The sequence below is a fragment of the Thermobia domestica genome, chromosome 7 (genome assembly GCF_964235325.1).
Source record: "Thermobia domestica chromosome 7, izTheDome1.hap1.1, whole genome shotgun sequence".
Classification (NCBI taxonomy): Eukaryota; Metazoa; Arthropoda; class Insecta; order Zygentoma; family Lepismatidae; genus Thermobia; species Thermobia domestica.
In genome coordinates this window covers 76073347-76096880 of record NC_137460.1, presented here as the reverse complement: position 1 = coordinate 76096880, position 23534 = coordinate 76073347, and the positions used below count along the sequence as shown (strand labels likewise).

Below are 23534 nucleotides of genomic sequence, written 5' to 3'. Positions count from 1 at the left end.
TCGTTATCTTCATACTTAATATGTATATTATTGCTATTTCGAAATTCCATCACGTAACCCGTTTTATTGTTCCATAAAAGTGTTTTATTTCCTTGATCTTCTGGCTTCATGGTGTTCAGAAGGTTTTTACTATTTTTATGTTAATTGTGAAAACAAGGTCATGTCAAAATCAGCGTTATTGTAATTATGGATTATAAAAGCACGAAAATCTGCTGAGAATAATCAATGAAGAGTTTGCAGTTCGGTCTTCAAAACACGCACTGAGTACGTACACTTTTGTAAAAAGCAATATTTGAATAATTTCACACTTGATCAGTGAGCGTTTGCAATATCCAAAGAATTATAACAGTTTGGCGAGATTTTAGAAACACTGGAAATGTTAATAGGATTGTTTAGTACACATTTGAATTCGTTGAAATAAAGTTTATGGTTAGCTGCGAGTATAAATACTCCGTGTTACAGAAAAAAAAAGAACATTAAGGAATTTGGCATCATAATTGGCAACATTGAACGCACGCGTTTCGTTTTTCAGTTGTTAGTTGGTATGCAGGTGATTCAGCAGCACATGAAGTCGTCGCGCTGTGTTTGTGACGCAAGCTTCGCTTGAAAAGTACGTGAACTGCAGCCGTCTAAACATTAATGTTGCAGAAGTGGGTGTTGACAAAGCGTGTGAGGATCAGCTTACACTTTGAAGCATTGGAGGGAAGAAAGTTGTTGTTTTGAATCGAGCGAGGACGAGTTAACTGCTGTATTCGTGATCTCATTGAGTGCCCTTGGGCCATGGTCGTGTGAGATACACGCTCTTCCTATTTTAAACAGTAGTTGGTAAACAAAATAAAGGTACACTTGTACTCTTCATTTCTTAATGTTATGTGTGTGTATGTGGCACGACAACCGAATCAGTGATTTGGGTGAAAAGGCATGCATGCCTAAGACAGAGAAAAGTTGACCCACTTAAGATTAAAGTGCGTTATGTGCTCAAGTGGTGTGTATGTAGAAAATTAGTGTTGTCAGTACGGCGATCAAAGAACAGTGTGTGCTAAGAGTTTACATGACGTTTAATACCGTTTATTTTGTTTTTGTATGAATAATGTGGTACAAACTATAAGAGTATTGCTTATTTATTATCTGCACTTTTAAGGTAGTATTTTTTAGTTTTTTTTTTCTTCATATATTTCGCCATGACATCAATAATTTCGAATTCGAATCATCATTGGCCTCAGGACGTAGGCATTTTGGCTTTGGAAGTGTATTTTCCATCACAATATGTGGACCAAACAGAATTGGAACAGTTTGACGGAGTTTCAGCGGGGAAATACACTGTTGGATTAGGGCAATCTAAGATGGGATTTTGCACAGATCGAGAAGATATCCATTCATTATGTTTGACAGTTGTGCAGAGATTGATGGAGAGGTTCGACATTTCGTATCAAAACATTGGAAGACTGGAGGTTGGTACAGAAACTATAATCGACAAGTCTAAGAGTGTTAAAACTGTTCTCATGCAGCTTTTCGAAGAGAGTGGCAACTCTGACGTAGAGGGTATAGATACAACTAATGCATGTTACGGGGGCACTGCTGCACTGTTCAATGCTTTAGCCTGGATTGAATCAAGTGCTTGGGATGGAAGATATGCTATAGTTGTAACAGCAGATATCGCTGTTTATGCAGAAGGTAGTGCAAGGCCGACAGGAGGTGCTGGTGCAGTTGCGATGTTGATAGGTCCAAACGCACCGTTGGTCATAGATAGGGGTCTTCGTGCAACTTTTATGAAACATGCGTATGATTTCTATAAACCCAATTTAGCATCAGAGTATCCGATTGTAGACGGTAAAATGTCAATTCAGTGTTACCTAAGTGCTTTAGATCATTGTTACCAGCGATACTGCCACAAAGAAAGTGCTCTTGAATCTCCTGATAATAATAAAATCAAGTCTGTTGGGTTAAAAAATTTTGATGCTATGTTGTTTCACTCTCCATACTGCAAACTTGTGCAGAAGTCATTAGCAAGACTAGTTTTAAATGATTTCTTATTGGCAAGAAACGAAGATGTTTCCAAGAATTTCGTAGGTCTTGAAAGATTTCACGGTATTAAGTTGGAGGAAACTTATTTTGACAAGGATATTGAGAAGGCTTTTATGAATTACAGTAAAGGAATATATGAGGCAAAGACAGCGCCAAGTCTTCTTCTTGCTAATCAGATAGGAAATATGTACACCGCCTCTTTGTACGGTGGGTTGGTTTCTCTTTTAGTAAGCCAGCCAGTATATGAGCTCGCAGGTAAAAAAGTGGGGTTCTTTTCTTATGGGTCAGGTATGGCTGCATCTATGTATTCGCTTCATATTTCCAAAGATTGTGGTGCTGATTCACCACTTGCTAAGCTTATAGATAATCTCTCGTATGTGAAAGAGATGCTAGCAGCTCGTCAGAAAACTCCACCGAAAGAATTCTCAGATGCATTAAAAGTACGTGAAGTAAATAATCACAAAGCACCTTACACACCTAGTGGGAGCATTGAATCCTTATTTCCAGGTACGTGGTACCTTGCATATGTAGATGAAATGCATCGGCGAAAATATGAGAGGACTGCTTTAAAATCTTAGTAGTGGCTATAGATAACACCTTAACATTTACCCATGTGAAGTAAGTGAAAGGTGAAAGATTTTTTTATTCTGTAACATTTGACAATAGTATGAAAAAGAGTAGTACGGTATTATTTGTAGATTACTACGTAAGACACTCCAGGCTGCTGCTTAAAATGGACGAACGTTTTGAAATCTTCGTTTGTAGAAAAATATTTGCAAATTCTTTTCATTGAAAGGATGCGAATAGTTTTCATGAGTTTTAGAGCATTTTTCTTTGTTGCTTATGCTGTGATGTTTAGTACTAGTTATATGAATGTAATCCATGACTCCATTTTGTCTACCAGTACACTATTAAGTTTGTGCAGAAATGTATATATATATATATATATATACCGGTATATAATTATTTTTACCATATGATCCAACAAGTGTGACCAAAAAACACTTGCACTTGATCTGATGGTTTGTCTAACAGTGCCATTTTTTTAAATCTGTATTTTTATTTAGGTTTATTCTTCGTTTACGTGTAATAAATTATATTTAAGATCTAAGCTAAAATATTCAGTGTAATGACAGCGTTACTGTTTTCTGTTTAAACACACATATTTTGCACCACGAGAAATTTACTGAAACGTAATGTATATCTAAACTTCGTATAGATAGTATGTGTGCAATATACAGTATTTGTTTTAATGGTGGCGGTTGTATGTAAAATTGTGTTTAAGGATATTACAGCTTCCAAGTTACCTTGTTGCATAGCTTCCAGGTGTTACTTAAATAGTTGTTCTACAGGACAACGTGTATATATAAATATATGTTAACTAAATGCTGAATAAATTATTTGTATATGCGTGTACATTCATACAAAGTGCATTGGCAAGTAGATTGGTAACAGGGTTTCTAATTTGGTGCTGGACTATGAAAGATACTAACGACTGAAAACTTATTTCGCTGTACCTACCGTTTTTTTTTTTTTTTTTTTTTGAAAATGTAACCAATAAAATTACGTTATTTTCTCATTAAAGGTGTCCTTGCTGAGCCTGGAGAGAACGGAGATGTGAGGGGAAATTCTTTGACTTGCAGTTCTTGTGGCAAATCCTGTAAGTCTAGAAACCACACTTCAACCCGCGCCAAGACAAAATGATGAAGTTAAGATAAGTAACACTTGAAAGACAGGATTCGATTTCGATGACGAATTATAAAGAAATGCTTTGGCAGTAAAGACCACACAGGTACGTGACGTACTACGCGCTAATACACCAATGATTTGTATACAAAAATGCATAAATAAGAAGAATTGTAAATCTTCGATTTATTTATTTAATTTTTCTTCTTTTGCGTCTTCCTCATTGCCTAAGTATTTCTTTATAATTGTTCAACGATGTCAAATCTTATCTTTCAACTTCATTTGTCCTGTCGTGGGGTGAAGCGTGGTTTCTAGACTTCCGGGTTTTGCCACAAGAACTGCAAGCCAAAGAATTTCTCCTCACATCTCTGTACTCTCCAGGCTTTGAAAGGACACCTTAGTAAGAAATTACTTGCAAAATATTCCAAGATATGACAATTACACAGAAATTACGTTAGTTTACTGTTCATGTTTATCCATTTATGCGGTTATGTCTATTATATGTTATGCTGTAATACCATATCTGACTTAACACGTTGACATTATCACTGAAATGTATTTCTCCTTTTTTGAAGAGTTAACTTCAACAAGATTATAATAAACAAGTCTCATCTTGGAGTTTTGGTAGAGAGAGATGTAGTATGGCCTGAGAAAAACTGCTTCTTTGCTAGAAATGTGTTTGCAGGCCACTATGTGGTAGCATTGTTGAGGGGAAAAGTATTAAATATAAGAAAGAGTTGTAGTTGATTCACGATTTTGTCGTTACAGGAAATATTGATAGGAATAAAAATGAGAAAATAAAGTCTGCCTTTTCAGTAAGGTGTAAACAACTTCTTGTTGCAATAACACTTGAAAATCGTATCATGCTTAGATATATAAGTACAGTTAAGTATCCACTATTTGTTTCTCGTGTAAGCGTCAGTTCCGACCAACTTTTCAAAGCTCGGACTAGTTAGGTTGTTTATTAATTGGAATATTATAGTCAAGAGTATGATTTACTTGTGTGGGTTTTTTTCTTCTTCTTCTTTCTTGTGCGTAGGTGATATCACCTTCGAACGCATGTTGTTTCTGAGTTCCCATGAACGCTATAATTGTGTGTTTCGCATAATCTAGCATCTTTTCTTCCCCTTAAGTAAATAGGTTAATTTTCTAGTAATGTCTTTCGTTGAAGTTTGATGGTGTATGATTTAGGATTGCTATGTGCAGAGACAATTAATGCGGAGTCCTGTAACAAATAATTCTGTCGTGTTTGTGCATGTTTATTGAAGGCGGACTGGAATTAACCTTTTGCACAGTGATTTCTATATTGGATGGTTTTTCGTTTATTGTCATTATTCTTTAAATACCAAAAGTATTACAAATTTAAACAAAGAGGAGTCATGAATCAGATTTGTTTGTTCAAAATGAGTATGTGATCTGTTTTTTTTTTTTTTTTTTTTTTTTTTCTCTTTCTTTCTTGATTTTAAACAAAGTTGTTGTGTCAGAATATAAGGTAGATCTTGTTTTTGCAATTCATGAGTATTTTAACATTAGTTCATATTTGAACTTGGCGTTACTTTGTAATATAACATTACTTGATTTATTATTTTCTTTCATTTCCCAATATGTAAATACGTTATGTTTAACTGATGATCTGTTATGGAAAGTGCCGATTCACATTGAAGTGCGTACGGATACAGATAGTAGCATAAAATTAATAGATCTGAGTTGTAATGACTTTTCTATTAACTTATAACTTAATGGCAACAGAGATGGCAGCAAGTTCTGGTTGTTATTGAGAAATTTCACAAGGTCGAATTATTTTCAAGGATTTTATTAGTAATTGTTAATGTTAACTAATTCATACTTTAGCGCTTGGAAGCAGAGTGAGTTGAGAGCATGACCATTTTAGTTATTTATGTCACGCATCCCTCCTTTAACAGATATAGATCATGAATATATTATTGCTGATCAAGAAATATGTCACCGATTTTATGCTGTAGTGATTAGGAACATTCCACCTACTTTCTGATTCGGAGACATCATAATGTACTTGTGCATGATAGTGATATGTGAATCTGATGTTGAAAATTTCTAGTAAGGTTCATTTATGCTGCCTTGAGATGACTAGTCTGCAGTATTTGATTTCGCACGAGGTATGATATACATATAAAAATGTATATTATTGATAGAAGTATTATGATTTTCTTTTCCGTTGGTTCCCATTGCCACGAATATTAGTATTATAGTTTAGCAGTTTTGTATCTTCCATTAAATTCTATGTTAGTGATGTATATATGATGTAAAAGATATATTAATGAGTATTTTTGAAGTTGTATTTTTAATGTTATTGCCTGGGATACCAGGGTAATTTGGATTTTATCTTAATGTTCTGTTTACATTATTTTGTTGCCATATTTCCGTTTTGTTGTTGTGTGGAATGGTTACTAGAGCACTTAACTGACCTTGAAGGGAACTTATAACTTTTACGTTTTAATAGAACCTTTAATATCGAAAGCATTTTGTGCACAGAGTACAGTTTCCAAGTAAGTAGGAAAAAATATCGCACTGCTGGAAGGAAAATCAGTTACAGGCGGGTATTGTCGCATAGTTTTTTTGCGGGGAGAGGGACCCTAAACTGTGAAATCAAACTATTATCACCACTTAAAATAGAGATCTGTTCCCTATAATGGGCAATTAAAATTTAAGGAAAATTCGAAATATCTCTGAAAACTATTTTCGTTCCTGCAGAGCGGACCACTTTTTTGAAAATTATTTGAACAAATGCCTATTATAGTGAAGAAGGAAAAGCGAACTTTTTAAATATAGAAATGAAGCTACTTAGTAATTCCTTCTTTCATCGAATTGCCTTATTCCGAAGTGTACTTAAAAAGTGATGTAAGAAGAGTAGGAAATTTTTATCATTCATGAATTAAGGCTATCATGCAATTTTTAAGCTATGGTGCTAATTTGTTGTATGTTGATCAAATTCAGCAGCTAGTAATTGTTACAGCTATGTTATTTAATTGAAGAAGACTTTCGTAAAAGGTGGAAGATATTTGCATTTTTTTATGATGTGATAATTTGAACATTTCTTGTAAGTGTGCTCATCAAAAGCACCACTGTTCTTTGGCTTACAAAATATTAAAGTATATTATTGTCCTTGTTAATTATATTATATATATATATAATATTAAGTAACACATGAAATGGATTTTCTTAAAAATAAATATAATTTTGTAGTAATTTTTGTGTTCCTTGTGTCTAAAATATTTAGAACTTGCTTTATGTTTAATAATTTTTTAGGTTAAAATATTATTAATCAGAGATCAGGTGATATTGTATTTTTAACGTGGTATAAGTAGTTAAAAGCTTGGTCTATAAGCGAAAGAAGACGGATGAATGACAATAAAAAAATTGATAGGGGGGTAAAGTTGGAGGATTCAAGAAGACCCGATGGATGCTATGTATCATACCACGAAATTATCGACCTAGTATCCTTTGTATCATAGGTGAGTGTATATCGCAGAACTACCGAGTAAACTCAGTTTTCAGTGAAATACTCTTAATCTGCGTTGTCAGTATTGACGTTTAGGCAGTTCAAGCTCACTAAATCGTGAAAATTCGCGGCTTCTGCATCTGATTTTTATTTTTTTGTCACAATACACAAACTGGGATTGTGACCTTGAATTCAGATTAAAGAGGAACGTATATTGGGATTAAGTAATAAAGGATAAATTTGCAAGATTTGTAATAATATAATATACCGAGCTCTCATACAGAAGTTGATCGGTGATAATGAATGGAATCACAAATTTAATGTGTACAATTTTGTGGTAGAATTGCACATTACATCCATGCTCTGTATGCACAATCCGAAGTACTAGTGGTGTTTTTTATTTTTAAATATGGTTCACCGTTCTTCGCACTTCTCAGTATTCAAAGTATAGACGGATATTTGCATATTGTGCGACTTGTGACATCAAAGATGGAAATAATGAAATTATATTTTCACAGTATTGTATTTGTGTTATTTTTCCGTATGTTGTCTCACTAGTAAAACATTACACTATATAGCAGTCCCCCCTCCCCCTCTATAGTTATGTTACGGAATAGCATGATACCTAAATGGCGAGGGATGAAATAAATTAAGTCAATCGTAGTCTTAATTGATTCTTATTTCAAACAGTTCTTCTCGGATTAGCAGCCTGGTAAATACTGTTGTATCTTGCAACGTTCCGAATCTGACATTGTCTCACCTTCAGGCAAATATGATGGGGCTGGCCGAACATAGCATCAATCTGAAACATAAGATTTTATTCACAGATACTAAAATAATAGCAAAATACTCTATTATTTGGGATAGGAGCATAAAAAAGCGGTTGCAATGACGCAAGAAAAAAATAAACCTTAACATAGTCACATGATTCCAACTGAGTCAAACATGGATACCAATCATATCCCGCCATTTTAACCACCAATCAGAAGGATCCAATCACATACACATAAACTATATATTCCTCGTACTCTGTTCCCCATCATATTTGCCTGAAGATGAGAACAATGTCAGCCCTCGAAACGTTGCAAGATACAATTGTATTTACCTGACTCTTAACCTGAGAAGACCTGTTTGCAGTACGTCCCAGGAAAGCTTCAATGGATGTTATTGATTCTTATTTGTTGTTATCTGAGGTCGAAGGAAGAAACTTTTAATTCATGGTTAGTAAGGATTGGAAGTAACTCGGAAATTACACAGAAATCGTACATACTTAAAAAATAGAAAAATTAAAAACAGATGTCACTACCCTTTGAGATTCTTGCGCTGAGGGGGGGGGGGGAATATTCACACAGCCCTTTAAAAATCGTGAAACTAGTAGTTTGTAGTTAAAATGGAAATTATATTTGTTTGGTTTGAACATGGATATCGGTATTTCAAATTATATTAAATTATATTTGATTGAAGTTTATCGTCCCTTTCACATCTAAACTATATGAGACGTGAACTGCAGCTTAACGTCAGATTCGAACCACATACGCTGTAACCAGGAATCTGAAACGTACGCCACAAGGAAGCTCCAGAAATTTTGTTCCAAACATTTGATGTCTATGTTTGTACGTCATCTGTCGTCGTGCTTATACTTTTTTTTTGGGGGGGGGGATAAATAAATAAATATATACAGTATTGGTAATACACAATGGGACAGACTACATTAACTTTACTTTTGAACCAGGTGAGTTTATTTTATATAATACAGTTGCTTCTCAAAGTTTTGTCATAATTTTAAAGTTTGTTTCACTGGAATTTATTATAATGAGCTATGCAATGCTGTGAATTCTATACAATTGTTGTATTTTGGCAGCATGTACAATCCGCGGCAAAAAACCTGCAACATGAGGATGTAAGTTTATTGTGAAACTACGCCTAACAGCACAGGGAATGAACATAACGTCTAAGTGGAACGAATCGCGCCAGGATAAACCTCGGTCTCCTCCCGTTCACACTTATTTTGGAGAAAAAGACTTCGTCATTTCACAATAAACTGATATGCTCATGTTGCAGGTTTTTTGCCGCTGATTGTACAAAACGTACATGCTCAGGCTTACATCGTGACAACTGTAAGTTTGAGTTTCCAAGGACAGTATCTTAACAGCATGAAGACGTAAATAAATTTTCGGAAATCAACGAGGTTTGTTGGCAACGTCTTACAAATTCCGCTGTTTATCGTTGATTTTAGGTGTTTTGTAATGCATTTCTTTCACACATGTTATCTGTCATAGCACGGATTAATTTGACGTAAGGTAAGTGTAAACGTTTTACCTGGTTTGTCTTAAACATGCATTTTCCTATAAGACATTCATTACATATTATTCTGTAAGTTAGCCACCTGTCTACCTTGGAAGTTGACCGCATTAAAGCAATGTTTACCCAATGATGATAATGATAAATTTACCTGCGTATCTTGGCCACGCAAAGTACCATTTCGTTATTTTTCTTAAATCTTTTGTATTCCACATGAGAGGCACATGTTCTGTATTTGTGACTGGAGACAAAAAAAAAAAAAAGGATTCCCACAATTTTTTCTTGGAGGTCAATGGCCAGAGCAGTACTTTGATAAAGGGGTGCTGATGGAGATGTGAATAAGAAGCAGCACGTGCAGAAATTTGGGAAATGGTTGTACAAAATTAGAATGTATATAAGTGCCTAAGAGAATAAAAGAAATACTCTAGAATGCACCACCATAAAATATTTGTCACTGTTCAATCAGCAGCTCAGATGAAAAATTCTTATTCTACAGTTAAAAAGATTTCGAGATCTGTGTGTACAGCCGAGATAGTTGTACATACTGTAGTAATTTTTTTCTGGTACTGTGTATTGTTACGATTATTCTATATACATTATTTTGAAGTAGCTGTCCTGCCATTAGTTATTAAAATTCTACAATCAAGTTATACTAGATATTCTATTCTAAAAATACACCAATCACACTTATTTTCTGTAAGTTGGCCATCTGTCTAAGTTGGAACCGAATGGTTGGAATGTAGATAGGTTTCAGTCAGTAATGGAATATAGACTAATTGAATCAGTTTCTAGATATGAGCTGTCCAAACTTTGTCGAGGAATAAATTGAATCAATCGTAAAGAACAACCTGTACACCTTTGTGATGCATTATTCCTTTTATTATTGGGAGCATGTTTTCGAATGCATTACAAACACCTAAAATTAAGTGCTTTGTACAATGAATAAAACAAATACCACCTGAAATTGAACCCAGTTTCCTGTGTTTTTGTTATTTTTCAACAGGTACGGTATAATTTCGTCACATTCAGTAATTACTTAAAAAAGAAAAAAAAAAGTAATAGGATGCATATGAAATGATCATAAAAAAAGTAATAATGAAAGATACGGACCACAGGTCTAAACTTTCTCACCCTAATTTCTTAAACTAAATCTTCGTGTGCTGCAGTTATTAATGAAACACTTTCGTGTGAAGTACGGACAAAATTTCGCCCAAAGAAAACATCCCCAAAAGTAAACTACCTCTTGTAGACTTCCCCGTAAGAAAGTGGGTGATACAGTGTGTTAAGGTTATTGAAGAAATATTTGTATTCTCAGAAGTCTTTATTTTACAAAGCAGTGAAGCTCACCCTAAGAGTGAACTACCCCTTGTGGATGTTCTTATGGAAGTTATTTATACAGCATTATAGCAATATTTATTTATGAAATACGAACAAAATCGCTTGGGTCGTTTTCGATAAAATTGTCAAAAAAAAAAAAAACTACCCCTCGTAGATTTTTGCAGGACAAATGAGTTATGTCATATTGTCAAGTCATTAGTGAAATATGAACAAAATCACCCTAGACGAGTTTGAGGAAATCGTTCGAAAATCACCCTCAAAAGTAAACTACACCTTTTCAGTTTTTCCCAGAGACACGACTTATACCACAGTATAGGGTGGTTATTGAAAGTTTGGTTTATGCAAATTGGACAAAATCGTTAGAGTCATATTCAAGAAAATAGCAAATTTTTATATTCATCCTTCAGTAAACTACTCTCATTTTCAGGAGTAGGAAGCAAATACGAAAACTTTAGATTTAAAATTTGATCTCGATACGTTGAACGGTATTGGCCTCTAGGCAAATGTTCATCAGGACGGACAGATATTGAAAACCCTTTTTCGGTATGTATATGTCATGAAACTTATAAATCCGTTGAAATCTCAAATTCGATTTTTTTTTTTTTTTTTTTTTTTTTTGACCCTACTTTCTTTCCTTTCGTCGTTTGAAATAACTAAACTAATATTCATCGAAGCATTCAAATAGCAATCCGAACGCAGCCAGTTGAGCGACAGGTTTTTGTCATTTTGAGTCCTTATCCTTTGCAAATTTGCGTTGATTGACGAGAATAGTGTTTCCGTTGTTAGTATTTTGTACTATCCTCATTTCCTTTATTCCGATTCAGGGAGAATTAGCTTATGCTTTGTAGAGAATTATTAATGATTATTAGAACGTATCTGTTTTAACCTGTGCTGTTTTTTTCCTATTACCGGAACTCAACATTGAAGTTAGAAAAACAAAAATGGTAAGGTATATATGCCACAGCGAATGAAACATTCCATATCACTTTGCCCTAAATATCATGTACGAACATAAGTATGTATTGTTACGAAGGACTTCTAAAGTATGTATAGTCTTCCCTTGACCAGTACTCAAATTTTATGTGAAATGTGCCAACAAGCAACATAGGCATTTTTAAGGGATATGCATTGAAGATGTCTTGAACTTGTCGCTGAAATGTTTGCGTTTAGATTGCTATTTGGATGCTTAGGTGAATACTCAATTTCATATGATTATCGCATTCAATACTATCGGGCTAAAAATATGAAGTACACAAAGATGATGGGTTCTATGAACAGTTTTTTTTTTTTTTTTTTTTTTTTTTAACTTTCGAGCGACGAAAGAAGAGGACACATATGTTGGTCGAGAGAGGGGGGGGGGAGGTGGCAAAAAATTTTTAAAGAGAGATTTCAGCGCATTTGCACGTTTCATGGCCGATAGATACCGAGAAAGTGATTTTTCGAAATCCGTCCGTCTGTTTGTCCTGATGTACTCTCTCCTAGAGACCATACAGTTTAAAATCTCAATCAAAGTTTAGGCTTCAGGTTTTTATGCGATCTTCCAGGGGATATTTTCGGACTTTCTTTCTATCCCTAAAGACAAACGTACGAAGGGTAGTTTGTTCTTATGATGAGTTTTTTGGACGATTTTCTCACAAACGATCGAAGCCAATCTGTAAATATTTCATTAATAAGTCCATAGTATTATGCAGATGATTTCTTACGAAAAAAAAAAAAAAAAAAATCGCAAGGAATAGTTCACCCGTGGGATGAATTTATTTACAGACTGCTTTCTCAGAAACGACTCAGGTGACTTCGGTCATATTTCATAACTATATGTTTCGTTATTATTACAATGTTGCACACATCACTTCCATGAGAATATCCACAAAAGCATAGTCTGCACTTTGAGTGTTTTTTACTATTTTGTAAAATAGCACTCATGCGATTTTATTATTATTTTATAAACAAATATGCCTTTAATAACCGTAACATATGGCATAAGTTATTTATTACTTTGGAAAGATCTACAAGGGGTAGTTTATATTTGGGGGTGAAGTTTTCTAAAAATCACCTTATAATTTTGCTAGTATTTCACAAGAAAAGGTTTCATTATTAACTGCAGCGTACGAAGATTTAGTTTATGAGTGCGATGGCCCGTACTTTTTCTCTCTTTCTTCTTTTTTTTTTTTTTTCACCTACCAGTATATAAGTGTTACTTTTCCTAAAACTTCCCTTTGAGCACAACCCAATTAGAGCATGGAAACTACAAGCCGCGTGTAGATTCCATATCATATATATGACATTACGTAGCAGGAATTGATATACTTTTATTCGTAACCTTGAAAGGAACTAAATTTAATAGGAAAAAAGAAAAATCTTCCTTTTTATAAGTACTGCTTTTCTATTTAACCCTAGAAAGCTAATATGTTCAAGAAGTTACGTTAAAGCTAACATATCGAAAAATTTACGACTGGTTATAAAAAATTAACTACAAACATATCTTAAACTAGAAAACTAAAACTAATCACTGAACAAAGCATCGTTCATTTTTAAAAATAACTTGTGTAATAGTTTCGCCAACTAACTGAACGTATTGGCTTCATCAGACACTGTGGTTTTCATGTTTGAAACCATATATAACATTACGTATTAGGAATTCTTTAATTGATACACTCTTATTCGTAACCTTCAAGTTAACTAAATTTAATAAAAGAAAAATACTTCCTTTTTATAAGTGCTAGTTTTCCATTTAAGGCTATTGATCAGTCCTGCACTTCATACTAAAATTTCTCTGTATAACTGTTTAGAATTTAGAAAATACTATTTAGTGAAATAAAGATGCAAAAGCTTACATACGACGATTTTCGTTGTATGTGCAACAATTGTTTGCATATACACTATATTTCGTTCTTCGGTGATAGTAATGAAGAAAGTTTAATCTTTTTGTTGTTGGAATGCGAAATTCGCATTTTGCTTTTTTATTCTTTTATTTATTTATTTATGTTAACGGTAGTGCTTTGTATATTCATCATTTCGCTCAACCCTATAAATTCAAAGAAACTTGGGGGCAGAAATTCTCATAATTATTATTATTATTATTATTATTATTAGCCCAGCTGTAATGTTAGCACGCGGTTTCTTTACGTAAGAACGGACAAGCAAGAACTTTAACGAATCGTAGTGAACCTGTGTAATATTTTGTACCATTTTCCGCTTTGTGTGAATTTTTGCATCCATTTACCAGACTGGAAACTGAATTTATAGTGTAACAAATAACTTCAATCACGGAATGAAAATTAAATATTTAACATGTCATGGTTATGTCCTTTAGACTAACGAGATAGATCATTAATTAAAGTAAATGGTAATGAAGAACAATTAATGCGATAAATGCGAGAAAAAAGCAGACTCGATGTTCAAGAGAACTCACGTGACCTGAGTCGCATCCAGGAGCCCCTTGCACCAGAAGTAAGTATTGTACTACAGCCATCGTGCCCCCTACATCCAAAGTCTAACAGATGTTCCATAGCGTTTCCGCTAGGAACCAATAGCATCGTAGCTAAAGTAGGTTGCTTCAATTGCATGCATTTGTAGATTTAGACCATGTCGGAAATACAACTGTTCAGTTGCATCAATTGCAAGCCTGAGCTAAGTTAATATGGTTTGCTGCTAATTAAAACACTGGCGTTCACCCATCGTTGTTCTATTGTGATTACTAACTTCAAAACGATATACATAAAATGATTGCAGATAATTTTTAATCTTGATATTTAAAAAAAAAAAAAAAAAAAAAAAAAAAGCGAGTAATTAATGTTTGTGGTTGGCATACGCGAATTCCTGGCTTCAAATCAGGAGGCCAGATAGCCTGACATTCTTCAGCTTATTAGAGAAATGCTAGCACGTTCCAGTTTTCCCCTCTTGTTAATATGTCAGTCTAAAGTGCTTTTCGGCTGTTATCTAAAACTTGGTTTATGAATGAAAGGGAAAGTAAGAAATAATAATAATACAAAGATCCATGTAAGTTTATTCCTTACATTGTTCTAAACAGGGCGCTTTACATTAAGTTAACATTTTTTGCTTCGTGAACAAATGCTAACTTGCAAGTTGTCTGCATTATCTTTGCTCCAGTTCTCAGACGGAGTAGGGGTATTTATCTCCAATATGAACTTAAGTAGAGGATTCGGTTTGTTTCCACTTAAAACAATAGATCTGGTATTATATTGCTGAGGTGCTGAAAAAGGGCATTCAACTTCAATTGACCAACAAAAGCTTTACTTTAGCAACTTGTATAGATTTCTATTACACTAGAAGAAAAAGTCATACTTCTGTCATGTAGCATCTTTTGTAAATGTATTACATGATTTTACGTAACAACGAATCCACAGAATATACTGGAGGAAAACAAATAAGCTCACATGTTTTACAAACTACAATGTTTAACGGATTCACATCAATGTTGTCATCATTCTCTATTTTGCTGTAAAAGAGGAAGAAATTGTACTGAATTACATCGTATATCTTAATGTTAAAAAACTCAAAATTTAAGCCCTTGTCTGTCAAAAATAAACCTTTCTACGTAGTGCCCACTGGTACGGGAGTGGCAAGCTTTAGAGCAATCCTTATAAAGGCAAATTATCAGCACTTGCAATGTTAAAAATGTCTGTTTGACCAAACTTTCTTCCAGTTTCTGGAATGTAAATCCTTCTAGATTCTTCTTTAATTCTGTAAAGTCTGTCATCGTTCAGCAGCTGCAATCACCCTTCCTCTAGTTGGTTTGCAGATGTACCAAGAGATTTGAAGGAGTAAATATAGAAGTTCTTTTCAGATCTTGACTCAGTTTTTAATTATTATTATGCAGCAGATCAGCCTTCGTCAATGTTAGTGGTGAAGTTCGTGATTTTTTTTTTTTTTTTAATTCCGTTTAAAAAAAATAAGGCATTTTAACCACATTCCGCAGTGAGTCACAACAAACTTGGAAGGAGGAGGTAAGTAAAGATCTTTAGTGCTTTCTTTGTGTGTAAGGACATTTGTAGGACGTTTAGTAAACAATTTCTTCAACAAGATGAATTCATTAGTAACTTTGTATGCTTCACTTTATGCAAAGCACAGGCTAGACAAGACACGTGTTGTCTTGGTGTACATTTTCAACTTGTTACTAGCCAATATCATAAAGGGTTCTTGGTTTGCGATCAAGCATTTTATCGTAATCAATTCCATTTGGCCATGTTATTGTACAGTCATCGGCTAAATACTGCATGACAGAACTGGTACTAGCTTCTTCTGGTTCATACATTTTCATCAGCCTAAATTTAACGGGACTTAACGTTAAAGGAGTAACCAGAATATCTAACAGATACCTTTTCCGAACATTGGTTGCTTCATCAAGTATGAATGCCATCGGAGAATCAGCGAGAATGGAAATGATTTTTTGAGAGACTGCATCGTAAACAGGCTTTACTTAGTTCTTCCGTAACTTGCTTTCATCTGGAACTGCATTTCCCGTAGATGTTTTTAGGAATTAATGTATTAAAGGATGTTTTAAGTTGTGAAGAGGAATACCACAGTGTATACATGCCTATGTTATACCAAGAGAAACTTATTGCGCCTTGACTGGATTTTTTCTGCATTTTGTAACAGCTTGAAGCACTGATGTCTTGATAATTTTTCTGGACTTTATTCTTAGCATGTTTTCCATGTTACAAATGCTGCCGAACACATGAGGTAAGATGTTTTTCAGCCACTGCTATGTTAGTTACAAACATGACACTTAAGCATGCATCAGCTGGTAGAAGGCCTTCTTATTTAAACTTTTTCCAGTTTATGGCTTCTTACCGTACTCTTTTCTAGAACTTTCAATAAGAGCAGAATACGAGACACAGAATGCGCATAGAGAGACATTTTCTGAAGAAAAAAAAAAAAAAAAAAAAAAACTTTTCGTTTTAACTGAACAATGCACAGCGTCAACTACGCTATTCGCGTCGAAGCACTGTTGGTACCGTCAAAAAAGAATTTTAAAAAGCTGCCTCGATAACGGATAACAACAGCAGTGGATTTCCTTCGCGTCTTACTGTTCTTGTGAAAGGTAAAATATAGAGGCTACTTTAGAGCAAAATGTAGCTAAAAAATAAATAAATTCACGTTATGCACAAACAACATTTCAAATATCAAATAGCTTTAAACAGCATTATGATCTTAATGTTTGCTTAAAATTATGTGTGATATTTCTTTAAGCGGATTTTTGAAATAAAAATCTTTTTAAGAAATGTTTTTTTAATCTCTTGTAACTTTGTTCCTATGTATTAAAAATACTAGAGGTATCAAAAAGTTCGCATTTTTACTTCAGAAATATGATACTTGCTTTCAAAATGGCTTCATTCCTGGAAAAGAGAAATCACTTGGTGCTAGGTTCAGTGAATATGGAGTACTGGCCAATATTTAATTCCTTAACTGCATTGCTTTTGCTGTGGATGCATTGGTTGAATGAGCTAATGCATTGTTGTCTGCCAACAGTAACAACCAGATACCTTTTGATTTTGAAGGTAGACTTTTGTACCTTTTGATTTTTAAGGATGGAGAATAGGGGTGTTTCCACTGTTTGCTTATTTCCTTTCTTTCTGAACCTTAAATATATACCCAATTTTCACCCACTAGTCGCTGAGTCACTAAATAATGCGCATGGCGTTACATGATGTTAAGATACTATGTGTGGGACTGTATAATAAACAAGAAGACTTCCAATAGATTGAATAGATGTCGTAAGGACATAGAACAATAAGAATTAAGATCTAGACGAATTCTAGGTATTATCAAGATACCTATATAACGAAAGAAAAATCCGAAGAAGAATAAGTGTGTATGATTCATAGATTAGCAAGTAGACGTTCTCATTACTTGAGTAAAACTATTTTGGAAAGTCTTACGATTGAAAAATGTAATCACGACTATGTAAACCTTTAACACTATTGATCTTCTGCAGTCGATTACCCAATTTGCACTAGCTACCTAACAATGGTGCAGTATTCAAATGAACCAAAAAAAGAAAAAAAGTTTTCAAAAAAATTCAGTGATTAGCCAATCATATTACACCAAGGAGAATTTTCCACAAATGACCTTAGACTATGAGTTGTCCTTAAGATTCAAGGAGAAAACTGGTGTACAGACAAATCTACGCTCTCGATTAAGTCTGAGCAGTATAAAGAACAATGAAGACCCAGGAAAATGGCGCAAGGATGCTCATTTATTTGAGGAAAGGTTGAAATGATGGTTGTGTTTATTGGTAGGAAAGATGTAAATTATCGTAAAGACAAATGATGTGCTGGTTAGAAGAAGCTGTTGTCAAGAAAATTGATATCTACTTATGGTTATGTTTTGAATAGTTTTGAGGTAACGTTAGAAATTAATGTAATGTAAATTGTATTGTGTTTTATAAGTTTAAATTGGTCCTTTATTAAGAAGATGCTATACAATTAAGATAATGATACACACCCGATAGCAGTTCATGCATCAATAAGATGTGGATAGGCCAAATTAATAAGTGTAAAGCAAGAATGGGTATATATATACGAAAATGAGGAATATTTCTATATCCAGCAGTTAACATTTCTTGATAAAGAATAAATATTAAAATCTAACAGTACTCTTCATTACACTTAGCGATTCGACATTCCCATTGATGCTTCCTCTCGAACTTTTTTTCTGGAAAAAAGTAAGAAGCTGTGGCACCCACCTTGCTGACACTTCCTGAAGACGGGTGATCCATGGTGGCTCAGTGGTAGAGCGTTTACCTCTGGTGGGATGAAATCTCTGGTTCGATCCCAACTCGCGCCAACTGGACTTTGTGGTGGGCAGACACCGTGTCGTGAGTTTTCTCAGGGTTCTCCCATTTTTCCCCACTTTCTTCATTCCACCATTTCATTCATTTATCATCACCATGTCCTTTAGCCCACACGGCATAACTGTGGGACGTAAAGCTCAAAGCTTTTACTTTCTAAAGAGACAGCAGTTTATGAATTATATTTCAGGCGGATCCATAACTAACACCTATTTTAATCACAACACTTTCAATGATTATTCTTGTGTCTTCAGATCTTTGCTACTTTCTCCATCATGACTGCATCATCTGTGACAGGTAGTCTTCGAGATCTAGGAACATCCAATGTGTCCAGGTTGAAATTGACATTTCCACTTGGATACCACCATCTCATGGACTGGGCTTTTATTTCCATGAACTGCTTTCATCATCTCGGGAATTTGTTTTGTTGATTTCTTCTGGAGATGTAGGAGCTTGATAAAGTTCCGTGCCTCAAGTTTGTCAATCATTTCACCTTGAATAATTAAATGATTTACCTGTATAATTACGAATCCTGATTTTGTATGCTGAACTTAGAAGAAACGAACCATAATACGCATGTCTAAAGAGTTCGCAGTTCATCTCCTTCTGGGAGATTGCACGAACTTGTAGATATCTCCTCCTATGCCATATTGTGGTCATAGTATTTGACATTAAAATACTTTAGATAGACATTGCCACGATGTCTCATTATTACTGTTATAGTGGCTTGCAAAAATTTGGATATTTATGATTTTGTAGTATCGGTAGTTTGGAATGCTGAATAATAAATATGGTATTGTACGTTTTCGTTTAAATATAATCATCTGACATAGGAACATCTGAAAAAATATAACTGGTGATATTGCTAATCTGGTGATATTGCAAAGTATGTCAAGTGATTTCCCCCTGACGATATTTGCATCACAAAATATATAAATATTTTTATCTATTAGTTAAAACTTACAAAGTCATTTCATGATAAAGAGCCCATCTTATATATTATGTATTGATGAACTATACTGATATACTGTAAGAAATGATTCCACACATCAAAATAATAATTTTAGAAGGTCATGTAGACCTGTGGAAAAAAAAGTACATAATTTCAAAGCTAGAAGCATCCAAAAGCATGGAAAGAATAAATTTCAAGACACGTTATTTCGAGCACGAGGAACTGTGGAGTTGCGGGAGTCACATATACGCCATCCAAAAATATTCATATTCCAGTAATGTGCAGTGGGTCCACAAGGGATTTCCCACAGAGCATAATTCTCAGACATGTTCCCAACAGAATTTCCAGATATGCTCGGACTTGGAAAAAAAAAAAAAAAAAAAAAAAAAAAAGTGAGCCTTGACAGCAGTGAATACAAAATGCGTCGGCGAAAAGTCGGAGATGTTAAGAACATCCAGCTTCAAGGTTCCTCGAGTTCGGAATAACGCATACTGCGATGTAGTTTTCACACTTTTGGATGACTCGAACTCCGAAACTATAAACTATTTCCCACGTCTGCATGCACACTTTTCTTATTTTAATGTGTAGGATCACTGACTCGAATGTTTTGCGTAAGTGTTGTTCTCCCATTAATATTAATAATGTGTTTTCCAGTGTTTAATTAACCCTTTCACACCTGATTTTTTGTTTATTCTGATTTTATTTTTATTTTGTATTATTATTCGTTTTGACTTAACAAATGAAATACAACCGTCAGTTTGTTTGTGGGTGTCATATTTAGAGAATTATGGACGATACATTTTGCGTGCACTAGGATTGAAATACGTATATAAAATACAAAATGGCATTATTCGAAAACATCATTGTGATTTACTTAGTTTAGAAACTCAAAACATATCACTAAAACAGAAGGAGAATTTATTGCAAATACAGTGAAACCTCTCAACAGCGGACACCAATGGGACATGAAGTTTTGTCCGTTACTGAGAGGTGTCCGTTATAGAGATTACACAAATTTAATTTCCCATAAGGGTAATTGTATGCAGTAATATACAGTAAATATATTATGTATTGGCGTAAATACGTAAAATTCAATATGAAAATAGTCTTATTTAGTATAATTTGAATTACTTGCAGGGATGAAGGAGAAATTCATTTCTATTAAATCATAGTCTATTATTGCTGGGCAATGTTTAACGAAAAAGGCATGCTTTTTTCTCTACAACGGTAATAAAACTCACTAGCAAGTGTCCTCTAAAAATTCTCAGTACGATTGCAGAAGAAACATGTGTGTGTGTGTTTGTGTACTGGCGCGGCATCTTCGTTGAGAGAATGGATGAAAAGACAAGCTATTGGGGGTGCATATTTACTGACCCAGGCCCAATCACAAAGAATATACTTTTAGAGAAAATAAAAAAACGAAGCCGGTCAAACTCCAGCCCAGACTTGTTCCAGTATCATGAGGAAAAGAAAAGTGTTTATTATCCAATAAAGTAAGAGAGGTAGCATTGCTCGTTGAAAATGTTATTGTAAAACAAACAATGTTTGTTTTATTATCTATGAAATTGTCGGTAAAGATGCGAGGTCCAGACGAAAAGGATTAAATTTGTTAGGGAAGGGAAGATCTTTCGCATAGAATTCCTGGCCTTACGACTAACCCTGCATGAGTGTTATTTCTTATTGAATATTTTCTAAGATTTTCGCCAGAAAGCAGTTTATTGCGGAAAAAAATTCAAGTTCAGCTGTTCTGTTTGATGGTTCACCCACCAGGTCTGGACTCATGAGAAATATACTTATGGGAAAAAAAAAATTTCTGTATACTGTAATATATCGCAGAACCGAGAACAATTCCTGTCCGCTATGAAGAGGTTATTCAATCGTTTTTGGGGAAAAGAACTGTCCGCGTCCGTATCTGAGAGTGTCCGTAAATGGGAGGGTTTTGTTCCGTAAGAAAACATATATTTTTGTCGGGACAAAAAAATCTGTCCGTATTATAGAGGTGTCCGTTATTGAGAAGTGTCCGTTAAGGGAGGTTTCACTGTAGTTTGTTTCGCCAAGAATAAAACAGCCTACGGGGCCGTCGTGGTGCTTTGCTTCCTGACAGATGAAAGCACCAGAGAAACAGCGGAAAGTGATTTAGACAAAATCAAAAAAATACTGACATGAAAACCCAGCCATTTTGAATCCTTCAGAGTAATTATATTAATCTTAAAATATGATGTTCGCAAATGTTACCACCAGGTCCGAAAGGGTTAAGTAATTCCATTTTTATTTCGTTTGTTTTCTTTAAATAGTGTGATAATTTAAAACTGTTTTGGTTATAAATATGTAAATATTTTTGTGGCAGGTATGATCTTCAGGAAAGGCTCCTGGACAAAGATCAATGCCTTGAGAATATGCAAAGGAAGATATGTCGCTTGGAGACTGAAATGAAATTGATGTTAAAGGAGAATGAAAATTTGAAAGCAAAAGCTGCAGAAGTAGCCCAACAGGTAAATTTCTGTAATACGTTTCTGTTTTCTAATTACATAATTTCATTTGAAGTATGCATGTATTGCACACTCTTGGTAAATAAAATAGTAAAGTATATTTCTTTATACACAATATCTAAGTTTTTTTTTCAGTAAAATGTCTTCAAATGCAGGAAATTAAAAAAAAAGATTTAACCCCCCCCCACACACACACAAAAAAAAAAAAAGATAGAAAAAAACTTAAAAGTTCTGTTCAGCGGACCACCAGAGTATAGATTCGTTGCATTTTGTTACACAAACTCCAAATTTCAAAACCCCAGGACGATTGACCGTGTCAATATTTTGTTATTGGCGAAAAGCTTGAGCGATTTTAGATAGGGAGGACACACGTTTTTCGCCCATGAAATAAAATACGTACCGCTGAACAGATTTTTTTTTTTCATAGCTGTGTTACGTGTATCTTCCCTATCCAAATTCCCTAAGTTTTTCACCCATAAAAAGAAATTGACACGGTCAATTGTCCTTGGGTTTTGCATTTTTGGATTCTGTGTAACAAAATACATCGAATCCATACCATGGGGTTCGCTGAACAAAACTTTTGTTTCTTTGTATGGCTGAATTATGAGCATCCTCCCTATCCAAATTACCGAAGGTTTTCGCCTATAACAAGAAATTGACAAGATTGATCTTCCTGGGGTTTCGAAATTGGATTTTGTGTAACAAAATACATCGAATCCATACCATGGGGTTCGCTGAACAAAACTTTTGTTTCTTTGTATGGCTGAATTATGAGCATCCTCCCTATCCAAATTACCTAAGGTTTTCGCCTATAACAAGAAATTGACAAGATTGATCTTCCTGGGGTTTCGAAATTGGATTTTGTGTAACAAAATACATCGAATCCATACCATGGGGTTCGCTGAACAAAACTTTTGTTTCTTTGTATGGCTGAATTATGAGCATCCTCCCTATCCAAATTACCTAAGGTTTTCGCCTATAACAAGAAATTGACAAGATTGATCTTCCTGGGGTTTCGAAATTGGATTTTGTGTAACAAAATACATCGAATCCATACCATGGGGTTCGCTGAACAAAACTTTTGTTTCTTTGTATGGCTGAATTATGAGCATCCTCCCTATCCAAATTACCGAAGGTTTTCGCCTATAACAAGAAATTGACAAGATTGATCTTCCTGGGGTTTCGAAATTGGATTTTGTGTAACAAAATACATCGAAACCATATCATGGGGCTCGCTGAACAAAACTTTTATTTCTTTGTATGGCTGAATTATGAGCATCCTCCCTATCCAAATTACCGAAGGTTTTCGCCTATAACAAGAAATTGACAAGATTGATCTTCCTGGGGTTTCGAAATTGGATTTTGTGTAACAAAATACATCGAATCCATACCATGGGGTTCGCTGAACAAAACTTTTGTTTCTTTGTATGGCTGAATTATGAGCATCCTCCC

General features: G+C 34.5%; 2 protein-coding genes across 4 annotated transcripts in view; both read left to right on the top strand.

Moving 5' to 3' along the window:
* LOC145690204 (uncharacterized) overlaps nucleotides 1-23534 on the top strand; it is a 300212-nt gene that overhangs the window by 212391 nt on the left and 64287 nt on the right. For all 3 annotated transcript variants that reach the window (XM_081764867.1, XM_081764866.1, XM_081764868.1), the window contains one exon: nucleotides 21941-22085. In XM_081764867.1, coding sequence (XP_081620993.1) covers nucleotides 21941-22085 — 145 coding nt within the window. The remainder of the gene's footprint in view (nucleotides 1-21940; nucleotides 22086-23534) is intronic.
* On the top strand, nucleotides 535-6936 carry Hmgs (hydroxymethylglutaryl-CoA synthase). Its single transcript, XM_081764865.1, has one exon. It carries the CDS (start codon nucleotides 1182-1184, stop codon nucleotides 2601-2603), a length of 1422 nt encoding a protein of 473 aa, XP_081620991.1. The 5' UTR covers nucleotides 535-1181; the 3' UTR covers nucleotides 2604-6936.

Excerpts from the sequence above, each read along its gene's own strand:
- Hmgs (XM_081764865.1), top strand. The coding sequence starts at position 1,182 with ATGACATCAATAATTTCGAATTCGAATCATCATTGGCCTCAGGACGTA.